The 12,198-nt window shown below is 46.4% G+C and overlaps 1 protein-coding gene across 1 annotated transcript; it reads left to right on the top strand.

Moving 5' to 3' along the window:
• Positions 1–5,782: 5,782 nt before the first annotated feature.
• LOC125917103 (phospholipid-transporting ATPase IB-like) lies at positions 5,783–11,133 on the top strand (the record flags this gene model as incomplete). The annotated part of the gene is made up of 2 exons (XM_049623364.1): positions 5,783–5,966; positions 10,928–11,133. Coding segments are annotated over 2 exons (390 nt in total), but the record flags the coding sequence as incomplete, so codon positions are not given.
• Between the last annotated feature and the right edge of the window lie 1,065 nt (positions 11,134–12,198).

Genomic DNA, 12,198 nt, shown 5'->3' with positions numbered 1-12,198 from the left:
TCAGAGCACAGAGATAGAATGTTCCAGAAGGGGAAAGCTTTCCAGGAGGCCTGGACAACTGGTCCTGTATCAAGTGCACTAAATGCATCTAAGGAACAAACACAGGTCAGGACGCATATTGGTCAGCCAGGGAGGCACTTATTAAACAGACACATAGGATAGTTCAATTGTTTTGAGATTTTAGACACTTTTTTTTTTTTTTAATTTCAAAGAGAGAAAATGTCAGAGTGGGGTTGAAGGGCAGAGGGAGAGAGAGAGAAAATCTCAAGCAGGCTTCATGCTCAGCATGGAGCCCAACGCAGGGCTCAATCCCAGGACCCTGGGACCACGACCCAAACCAAAATCAAGAGGCAGACGCTCAACCAACTGAGCCACCCAGGCACCCCTGGATTTTAGGCTTCTATGTTAGGTGTTTGTGTATCTACAAACAGATTTGTTTTTTTAAGATGTCGCAATTTTTGAAACTTTTAAGATTACTGACTGCTATAAGAAATAAGGTGTAATATTTTAATGTTTTTTAATGAAAGAGTTTCATAAGGATGTTATCTTTAAATTAATAGGGAAAATGGACATTTTCACAAATTAAATCACAGATGTTGGTCTCTGTGACATTAAAAACAACTTATAAAGTCCTATAGACCAAATTTTGGTTAGTATTTCCTCCCTCTCACCCTCTTAGATTTGAAGACTATTTTAAACGACATTCCAACCCTAGTTTGTACTTACTAGTTGAGGGTTAAAAGCAAAGAAGAGGGCACCTGGATGGCTCAGTGGTTAAGTGTCTGACTTTTGGTTTGGGCTCAAGTCATGATCTCATGGTTTGTGAGTTTGAGCCCCACATCCGGCTCTGTGCTGACAGTGCTTGGGATCCTCTCTGCCCCTCCCTGGCATGCTGTCTCTCTCAAAATAAATAAATAAACTTAAAAAGCATAGAAGAACATACAAAGCTTGAAAGAAGGGGATGAGATTCAGTGTTCCTGCTAATTGTTAAATGTCACCTTCTGAAACTTTTACATGTATCTTCTGCTTTGGAAATGTAAGCCGAGCTAATTAAAACATTTGAACAAGAGAGATCTTGTGATCTTGTCCAGGTCAATGTTGACTACTTTGGTGTTGTCCAGAGGCAAGCAACATCACCATCACCTGGGAGCTTGTTAAATGCACAACTTGTGCATCAGAACCTGTATTTTTACAAGCTCTCCAAGTGATTCTGATGCTCACTTAAAATTTGAGACTCGTTGACCTAGGCCAGTGGCTTCAAACTTCGTTTTCCATCATAGGGACTATACAGAATAAATAAATTTAAGAGTCCAATTAGTAAATGTGCTTAGTGAATCTGGTTAATGAGTAAGTGTTGAAGTTCTCTTGGGTGCCCCTGGGTGGAGGGAGTTTCTTGCAACTCGCCTGGCTGAGCTGAGCTCAGTTTGCAAATCAGTAATAGAGATTCACCCCACTTTACAAATGAGATCTCTGGGCTCTAAGAAGGAAGGGATTTGTTTAAACTTGCTCAGATGATATTGCAAAGCAGAATTTAGAAACTTGTTTTGAGACCGGGGCTTTTGTAGATCAGATAAATTAATGCATGATCATTAATTCTAGAAAAGCAGTTACCAAAGGTACTACTTAAGCATCATAGTTGAAATAACTTTAGAAAGTACATTTTCAAGTTTCAGGAACACATATCCCATGAAATTAGATACTCCAGGATACTGAACTTTTTTAAGTCTCCAAAGGAAAACTTATTTTTTATTTTAGAATCTATTGTGTTCGCCAAAAAAGTAGGTAGAATATCTCTCCAGTTGATTAAAGATCTTTGATTTTATGTTTTTATTCACAAGGCACTAAAGTAGTTATAGAACTGTCCCAAGTGCCTAGCTTAGCTCAGATGTGGCCTGGAATTCTTATTTTATGGGTTGAATGTACTATATGCTGGGAAGTGTGGCATGTGATTCCAGGTTACAAATTAAGATTAAAAAAGGAGCTGGTTTGTGCTTCGTGGCAATTTGGTGTACTAAAACACTACGTATGACCGAGGCGTAATGGTGCCTATTCCGTTTTGTAGAAATTAGCTGTTTGACATCTGTTTTGAACCCCTCGTGTGTGCTAGAATTATATTTTCTCAAGGCATCGCAGCCGAGGGCATAATAAATCCTTGATGAGAATTTCATGCTTCTAAAATGCTGGGATATGACTCAGTTTATATATCCCAGTCAGGTTTTCTCTTTATTCTTGCTTTTTTGGGAAAACGCAGCTTTGGACTTGCATAGATTTTGCTTGAAGCCATCGGAATCATGACTCAACTCGTCTGAGATCCAAATCCCACAGTGGCAAATGTAGTGAGTGGATCTGACTTGCTACTTGGCTCTTGTTGGTTGGCTTACTGCTAAACCCGATAATGAGAAAACACCTTAAAAATATTTTTTAATGTTTATTTATTTTTGAGAGAGAGAGAGAGAGAGAGACTGCGTGCACGTAAGCAGGGGAGGGGCAGAGAGGGAGGGAGACACAAAATCCCAAGCAGGCTCCAGGCTCTGAGCTGTCAGCACAGAGCCCGATGCAGGGCTCGAACCCACGAACTGTGAGATCATGACCCGAGCCAAAGTTGGACACTTAACCGACTGAGCTACCCAGGCGCCCCAAGAAAAAAAACACCTTTAACCTCAGAGAAAACCACGGACTTGTTTAGTGGCTTCCCTGTTTGGCCACCACAACCCGTCCAGCCTCCCACCACACATGTTCTTGTGGTTGAGATTTCTGCCCTACAGAGTCGCCTTTTGCCCCGTATACCCCCTTTTGCTCTGAATCACTCCAGGTCAGCTGGAGACCAACTTACTCGATGACTTGGGTGGCAAGGAAGATTCTCAAGTCGTCGTAGCCCCAGACTCCCCAGGGCTGTGTGTCTGTCCCTTGTGCTCCTGTACAGAAGACGAGTTCGAGATTAAACGATAGTGGAGTTTCACTTCAGTGAGTGAATGAATGTATTTGAAGAGCCAGTGATGTAATCATGGAGAGGAGTGATCAATGCAGAGGCTCCCAGACTCCCTGCATTTGCAGAACTGTAGCGTCTCAGTGATTGCTTTGCAAAGCCCCTAGGCCAAGAAAGAACATTGAATACATTGAGCAGTTTCTAACTACGAGGAAGGTAAGGTCAAACAACGAAAGAAGTATTTATGTTCTAACAACTTAGTAGACGTTCGAAACAATCACGGACATAGCTGGAAAAAAATAATACTTTATCTCACCCTTACTAACCATAACCACTCACCGATGCTCTGGTGTGGGGCACCTGTTGAGCCTTGGACAACTTCTCAAACCTCGAAGAAAGCATGGATGTTTCAGCCCTCATTTCCTATTTCACACTGATTTCTGCTTTTTATCATAGCAGCCGTGAAAACTCGGCTTCACAAAGATACGTCATAAAAAGGAATGTAGCATGATCTAATATTGGAACTGTGAGCTCCTTCGAGCTAGTGTTTCGTGCGACTACCTGAGGGATATTGCTGGTTTTCCCTTGAAAATCCATAATTTCCCACTGCAGCACTGCAGGGCCCTTACAGGGAACCCTGGGTTGGGTGGTGTTCCGTTCTCAGACGTGTCCGATTTTTTCTAGCAATTGAAGTTTTGCAGATGGGGTAGGAGATAACATTTCTCTCACACAGGCGATGTGTGATTTCACATAGTGATTTCACATAAATATATCAACCATCTCATGAGGTAGGCTGTTCTCATTTTCCCCATTTCATTGATGGGAAGACAAGGACTCAGAATTACTTCTTCTGTGTAAATAGTATGGGGAACAGAAGAAGGTCACGTTCAGTTATTTAACTTTGAATCCCACATTGGTGTCTCCCTACCATATATGACCTCTGCTTCTGTTGAGCTTAGAGAAGAAATGGGAAATCAGAGTCGTGTAGCAGATGAGAATTGTGGGGCTGTGTCTGCCGATCAGGAGCTTAATGAGAGAGGTACGTCAAGGTCAGCCCTCGGCTCTAAGTAGCCCTTGGACAAATGTGGAAGGAAGAGCTACGGTTTACATCTCTGGCCGTTAACATTGCTTCCAGTAATTTCCCATTAGGCTACATTAAAGTAAGTCTAGCATCTGCTACCAGGGAGATGGGGATTCTGTTCCGTTCCGCTCGTAGCTCTCTGGAAGATCATACTTGGGAGCTATTTGTAAGCTCTGAAGCGTGTCTGTTAAACAGTGGGTGAGGGACCTGGGACTGTTGAGCTCGTAGCCCCTGAACTGTGGGAGGAAGGACGTGATGGATGTCTCTCTAGTTCAGCCTTCCTGACATTTGAAAGATGACTTCTACTTGTTCTAGCCTAACCCAAAGGACAGAATTCGTGCTTTTAGGTTATCAACCACAAAAAAGTAGCAGTAATGAGTTTTGGTTGCAGTTGCCCTAGGAGGCCATAAACTCCCATTATCGAAAGTCACTGTGAGAATGATTAAAGAGATAGTAGATTGTACAACATGGCTCCTAAAAGCCTTTCGACCCCCAGATTCTGTTTTTCTAATTTGCTAATTTCCATTCCTTTGAGCTAAGGCTCCCAGAGTACCTGTGCTTTAAGTTCAGTTTGCTGTCTCACCAGACACAGAACGGTCTCTGGGTTGGTAAAATTAAATGTAAGGTAAATTGTAAGTTTTCCGTTGGAAACAGGTATCCTGGAGGTCAGAGGCCATATGAGAAGTCATATGTGTACTGAGAAGGTCCTTGCATGTCTATTCTAGTTTACAAGTACCGTGCGTATGTGGGTGCAGCCAGCATACCTCTGGGAGACCCAGACAGGCCTTTTACTGTGTGTGTGTGTGTGTGTGTGTGTGTGTGTGTGTGTGTGTGTGTGTGCGCGCGTTTCACCCAAAGTGACTCTCAGCTTACCAGTTCAGAATTTAAAATAAATCAGTCCCGAGGTACTAATAGTTTTACCATGTCGTTGTACTATCTGGTCTTACACTCCGAACAAATACTTCGTTATAATGAACTTTGCTGTGCTTTAGAGCCCGTAGATTTACTTTGGGTCTTCTTCCCAGGCGATTTGAGGGCTTATAAGAAATAGCCCCCATCCTTCGATTCCTTGTGGAAACAGCCCATCTTCCTGCAAAGGCTGTCTTATCTTTGGTCTTTGGGCTGTGCCCCTGCACAGTTCAGCTTTGGTAGTCCTGTCCCGGTGACCCCCCCCCCCCCCCCCCCCCGCTTCTTAAATCCTTGTGCCTTGGCTGCCCTTCAGACACTGCCTCCATTTCTGAGGTGGAGAAGGGAAAGGCTTTCTTCTCCCTTACCCTCATCCTCTTTCTGCACTTCTCAAGCCATGCCAATTTTCTTTCCCTTCTGTGAAAGCCGATTTTACAGACAGTTTCCTTGCCAGCCCTAGGTTGCGTGTGATGTACAGCAAAGCAAAAATGGGGTCTGTGCTAGTTTTCTGATTTATTTGGAAGACGTTTCCTAAGACCTCTGTATCCAGCTTCCCTGCCTTTATCGTTCGGCGGGGGGACACATGTGCCCCTGAGGAGTTTGCACGTATGGTTACCACCGCGCAGAGCAATTACAAACAGGCTGTGTTTTCAGTTAGTTTTGACTTGTGTATTTCATCTGTGAAGTTGGCAACTACTTGAAAGCCACAAGCTACTGTTTTCTGAAAGCTTCTTTGCACATGAGCATAAAACGTATGTATTGGATTTGGAAATTGTCCAATAACTGCCCTTTTAATGCAGCTCAATGTAGATTACAGCTGTTTCCTCTGGAAAGACGCATCCAGTCATCACTTCTTTCTTCTCTTACAGAGTGTCTCCTCTGCAGAAGTCTGAGATAGTGGACGTGGTTAAGAAGCGGGTAAAGGCCATTACCCTGGCCATCGGGGACGGTGCCAACGACGTTGGGATGATCCAGACCGCTCACGTGGGCGTAGGCATCAGCGGGAATGAAGGCATGCAGGCGACCAACAACTCGGATTATGCCATCGCGCAGGTCAGAGGCGCGTTGACCTGCTGTCCCGTCCCCTTGGCAGAGGTATCAGCCGGGCATGAAGGCCTGGTTGGTGCTTGACCTCGGTCCAGCCCTAAGAACCCTGCCCCCTCTTTTGAGGTTGTGTCTAGACAAACTCGCCAGAGTATTTGCATTTCCCTGTGGTCTTGCTCTTGTGCGGCTTGAGGGCCCTGTGCTGCGGGTTGTTGTGGTTGTCGCGGTTGTATTTGTCAGCGGTGAGGTTGGCCGAGCTCTCTGTCCTCCCGACGAGGCATCGTCCCTGACGGATAGGTCTCGGGTCCTGCTGATGAGAGCCTCTCACCCTCAACTCCCGCATGGGCTGCCTGTCCTGGTCCTGTTCCTTATGGCATCCCTTGCTAAAGGATGGCCATGCTCATAACATTAATTCTCTACCGTCCCCATCCCAGAGTCTCTCCTCTTTTCAGAAGGCGCTAGAACATTCTCTCATCAGGCATTGAAAGTCAGGGGAAAGCAGTGATTTACAACCGCCAGCCACCCTTCTCTACGGCCATAACCAGGGTGCTGCCCAGACCCGCTGCTCTGAGATGAACCCACGGTCAACAGCAAACAGCCTCTCGCTGCCAGACCAAGTGCAGCCCGTTCCTCTCTGGATCACGTGTTGCCCGCAGAGGGGCCCAATGTACTTTGTAGTTACTGAGCAGATGATCTGACAATGAGAGAGATGTCTGCTCCTCAGAGAGAGCCAAAACCTGAAGGAAAATAGCCAACCGCCTCACCCTAGGTATGACAGATCCAGATCATTTGCCCCCCTTGATCATCCAGAAAATCTGGACCTCACAGTGGACACCGATCATGGCCTCCTGTCTACAGGTTACAGTAACTTGTGATAAAACGCCTGAGCGTTTGGTGGTCAGCCAGTGTTTTGTCATTTCAAGTATGTGTTAACCTTAATCACGTGAACACAAGTAATAGTGGCGTTTTCTCCCTTCAAGCTGAAATCGGGGGCTGCGTATACAATGTGAAAGAGCTTCCAACGCCCCCAGGGCTGCGGGCTGGTCCTGCGCAGCTTGGGGGCTCTCCCTCCCCGGAGCGGGGTTCTAGAGCATGAGATCACCTCTCAGACTCCCTCCCGGCTCGTGGTTCTGCAGACACAGGGAGGAATTTACAAAATCCTCCTGGCTCCGGAAAGCCCACGAAATCAGTCTTGTTTCTCTGTTGATTTCAAAGAAATCCTCAGGGTAATTGCTAAAGTTGGTAGGGGAAGGAATTCTGATTTTCCAGGTGGGAACACTGGGGCTCCTTCCCATTAGGTGACCTGCCTCGGGTCCGAGCACCGGGGGTCAGAGAACACCAGACCTGCACGTGACCTTGGGGACCAGTCCCGCACACCTGCCCATTCACTCTCCCGAGTCCACCACTCCGAGGCCTGTGAGACTCCCACTTCCTGTAGTCTGTCAGCAACTGTAGATGTTATACACCCCCAGCATTATTAAATACTTGAGTTATGGCATCATGTGGCTGGAAGGGATCTTTAGAGGTTTCCTAGGAGTTCCAGGCAAATATTTGCCTGTCTTTTTCTTTAAAATGTCTGGGGAAGGGAGATTCCATGACCTGCTTTATTGAAACTGCATACTAATAGGCTGTGGGATCTGGAGCAGTGATTGCTCTCTTCAAGTTGACAGCATGAAAGCAGGGTAGGGAGGAGAGAGAGAGAGAGAGACAGACAGACAGACAGACAGACAGACAGACTTAGGGGTCTCCTTCCCCTTCCAGTGTTATAGCCGCTGCCAAAGGAACTGATGCACGGCCCCATGTGTCTGTGGGTCTTTGTTTCTCCTGTCCGCGGTCCTGCCCATGCCTGGGGAGGGGTCCTGCTGCTTCAGGGTGGCCTTCCTCCTGGCCTTACACCTTCCCCACCCGACACTGTGCCTCGGCCGCTTCAGTCAGAAGTTAGAGATGCCACAGTTTTATGAGTCCCGTTGCCCCTCGTGAAATGATAAACGTCTCTGGCAGAAGTTAACATCGTGTGCTTTGTCTTTTCATTTCACGTGGATGAATACGTTTTTGATCGGATCTTTGAGGAAGTGCCCCGGAAGGTTGTATACCGAAGGAAGAAAATGCAGCTCGCAGGCTTGTCCTTGGGAAAAACGATGAAAGAGGCCAGGCTCCGGTTCCACCTCTTTTCCGCCCGCCTGTGCTTTTATCCTCAGAGGCAGCTGCTGGGACTCACGGCCGCCCCTGTGCTGCTGCCTTGCCTGTGGGCAGTCTGTGCTGGCGACTGTAGCCCTCGGCTGCCCGTTCCCCTCAGGAGAGGATCCTTCCTGCCCCCAACCTTCTTAGCGTCTTTTGAGCGACCTCATGAAAATAGCATTTTGATTTAGGGTGTGTGTGTGTGTGTGTGTGTGTGTGTGTGTGTGTGTGTATTTCCTGAAAACAGATCATTGTAGCGTTACACTTGAGTCATTCCGGATGACTCTAGCAGATGTTCTCTGTGCCCACCGAAGTTTAGCATCAGGGGGTCCAGGTCAAATGCAAACTTCCTTTTTATTTGTTTAGCCAGTTATTTTATGATTCCCCAATCCCCTTTGGAATCCTTAATGAGCTTTTATGGGGAGTTTTATTTTTCCATATGAACCTACTCCTGCCATTTTGGAGTGGCCATTTAGCTTTTGGAGTACGTAGTTGAGTGACCGCCCTACCCCCATCTCCTGGAACAACTCATGAAATGTGATGTCGTGTCAGATCTTTAGAGCTAATGGGAACCTATTGTGTGGTTTCCTCTTGAAACAGAATGGTTTTGTTTTTAAATACTGCATTTCTAGTCAGAAATTTTCTTTTCTACAGTTAAATTTAATTTCAGAAGTAATCAGAAATAGGCAGTTTGCCATATCGAAAGAATTTTTTTTGCACGCATCACTTTTTTTCTACTTAAAAAATGTTTGTTTATTTTGAGAAAGAGAGAGTGCACACAAGCAGGGGATGGGCAGAGTGAAAGGGAGAGAGAGAATCCCAAGCAGGCTCCACGCCGTCAGCACAGAACCCCATGTGGGGCTCAGTCTCACAAACCATGAGATCATGAGCTGAAATCAAGAGTCATATGCTTATTCGACTGAGCCACCCAGGTGCCACTCTACTTTTTTCAATTTAAATTCGAGTTAGTTAACATAAAGTGTAGTATTGGTTTCAGGAGTAGAATTTAGTGATTCATCACTTACATGTAACACCCAGTGCTCATCCCAACAGGTGCCCTCCTTAATGCGCCTCCCCCATTTAGCCCATCCCCCCACCCACTACCCCTCCGCAGCCCTCAGTTTGTTACCTAGATATAAAAGTCTCTTATGGTTTGTCTCCCTCTCTGTTTTTATCTTATTTTTCCTTCCCTTCCTCTATGTTCATCTGTTTTGTCTCTTAAATTCCACATGAGTGAAATCATATGATATTTGTCTTTCTCTGATTTATCTTGCTTAGCATAATACACTCTAGTTCCATCCATGTTGTTGCCAATGGCAAGATTGCATTCTTTTCTATGTCCGAGTAATACTCCATTGGTAATATATACACCACATCTTTATCCACTCAGTTGATGGACATTTGTGCTCTTTCCATAATTTGGCTATTGTTGATAGAGCTGCTGTAAACATTGGGGTGCTTGTGCCCCCTTTGAATCAGCACTTTTGTATCCTTTGGATAAATACCTAGTAGTGCAAATTGCTGGGTCATAGGGTAGTTCTCTTTCTAACTTTTTGAGGGACCTCCACACTGTTTTCCAGAGCGGCCGCCCCAGTTTGCATTCCCACCAACAGGGCAGGAGGGTTCCCCTTTCTCCACATCCTTGCCAGCATCTGTCGTTTCTTGAGTTTCTAATGTTTGTGGATATTCTCAATATAGCCTGACGATCTCTCTTAGGAGAATGAGCCTGAGGACGACGACGACGACCCTCTGACTTGGAGTGGGTAATTGAGGGTTTAGTTCTAGGCAACCGACGGGACATCAGTGTGACACAAGACTAATTAATGCGTAGACATTGTGAATTTAAACAGGATTGCCCCTAATGGTGCCTTTGTACCGGAGCACGACACGGTCCACAAAAACAAACAACAGCAACAAAGAACAAACCTTATTTCCCTCCCTCCAGCTCAGTATTCGCTTTTGGGGACCTTTGTGGGGTAGGACACAGAAAGCCAAGCCAGGCTAAGAGGAAGCTGAAGGGATAGGATTCAAGTGGCGCCCGAAGACCCTCCTACCCCAAAGAAGATTCAAATATCTCATTTAATATTGGATATCGCTCAGTATTTCAAGCAGCAAGAGCCATTACATCATCGTTGACCTCGTACCCGCTGCCTGCTGGGGTTTTGTTTTTCTTGACTGCATAGCACTCTAGCAAGAGGTACTGTGCCCTGGTTGGGAGCAAAAAAGGAGGACACAATGAGTGTAGAAGTGAAGGCTGTGTGTGTGTGCCCGAGTGCGGGTGCCCCTCTGTGCACGTGCAGCTGCTTTTAACCTGCAGGCTGATGGTGGAAATAGGTCATGTACACATATGTGCATCCCTGTTGTAAAAAGGGTACTGGTGCCTGAGCGTTCCTGTCCCTTGCTCCCGAAGTCACCATAAACTCTAGTCGAAGAGAAGCATCTGGTTGCTTTGCTTTTCTTCCAATTCAAGTGGTCACCTTCTCCTAAGAGTTGAGGACCCTCCCGCCCCGGCGAAAAAAGTATTTGTGTAAGCAGGACGTCAGGAGAATAGCAGTTGGAGGTCCACTGTTGTGTTTGGGGGAAAATAACAATTAGGTGGATCTGAGACGAGATTTTAGTCGTCCTCACTGGACCTGAAAGCTTTGCCTTTTGTTTTCGGGAGGGAGCGGTTTTCTCGGTTATCTGCACACTCTGCTTTCCTCTGCTCCCTTACCCGTCTCCCAAGGCCATTTTGCGGCTTCTGTTCCTAAACTTGATGGGCGGTCCTGAACTTCGTTCTTTTTCTTTCTCAGTTTTCCTACTTGGAGAAGCTCCTGTTGGTTCACGGCGCCTGGAGCTACAACCGCGTGACCAAGTGCATACTGTACTGCTTCTACAAGAACGTGGTCCTCTACATTATCGAGGTGAGCAAGGTTAACCTCTTCGCCGAGGCGGAAGGCCTTCACGTATTGAAGGTAACTTCAAGAGAGGATGTTGTTCGTGTAGAGCTGAAGAAAAGGTGGGGGGGGGGGACACATGGGAAAGCCGTGACGCACGTGGCCTCTCGGAAGCAGGGGGCACCTTGCAGGTGGAGGTCCTCATGCCGAGCCACCGGTGCACGGAGACTCTGCATCTGGCCCGAGTGGAACTTCGCTGTCACTCACACCCCGCGCCCCCCAGGGTGGTCAGCGCCTGGGCGGCAGATGCTTGCACCTGTCTTGGTGGCCCCTGGGACGTTTCTAGGCAACCCAGTCATCCTTATCTTCCCTGGAATGAAAGGGTCTCACTTCTTGCTGTGTTTCTCATGGAACCTGCACGTTACCCAAGCACTGATTTGTCACTTGTGGGATATCTGGACCGTTCTATTTCAATGGGGTAAGGCTGGGGAGTAAGCAACTAAGGTAATTAAAAATATCTCTTGAACTCACTGGGTTGTGAAGCTGGTTTTCAAGATGTTGATTCAATTGCAGGTGGGCTTATTTTACTTATTAGGGGGACTAGAGCAGGAGAAGGGTGGGCCCAGGGAAAAGTGGAACGGGCCCTTTCTGTGTGAGCCCAGTGGGAGTACCAGCCAGGACAGCTGTGCTGCAAGGGGGTGGCTTTTGAGGCCATCTTGACTCATAGGTTTCCAAGTGTGTTTAGAAAGGAGGAAGCAGGTGGTCGCTCCAGAGAGATAGAAAAGCAACGTTAATTGTGGATGGTGTCAATATGGCATTCTGTTACGAGTTATTTTGTGTCTGATTTCTCAATGCTTGGCAGAAATAATAACCAAGGCATAGATCAACGTTTTCTGATGCGGATCTTTAATGTACTCAGCTCGGGAAGTTTAACAAGTGGTTTGACTAGCCATTTCTTTACCAAATTGTCTACCCTTTCCTATCAAATATTCGGGTCAGACACATAGGTTCACATCACTCACTCTGTAGCTAAACTATTAGTGGGTAATTTTCCTGAGTTGTGCAGGTTGTTCACTGTACAAGGCTGCCCAGCCGAAGGGGTAAATGGGGCAGAGATGTAGGAAAACCAGGAAAAAGAGATGCGTTTTTCTAATTTGCACAAAGGCAGTCGACTCACCGCGTCTGCC

The sequence above is a fragment of the Panthera uncia genome, unplaced genomic scaffold, assembly GCF_023721935.1.
Source record: "Panthera uncia isolate 11264 unplaced genomic scaffold, Puncia_PCG_1.0 HiC_scaffold_1482, whole genome shotgun sequence".
Classification (NCBI taxonomy): Eukaryota; Metazoa; Chordata; class Mammalia; order Carnivora; family Felidae; genus Panthera; species Panthera uncia.
This window is presented reverse-complemented; position numbering and strand designations above follow the sequence as displayed.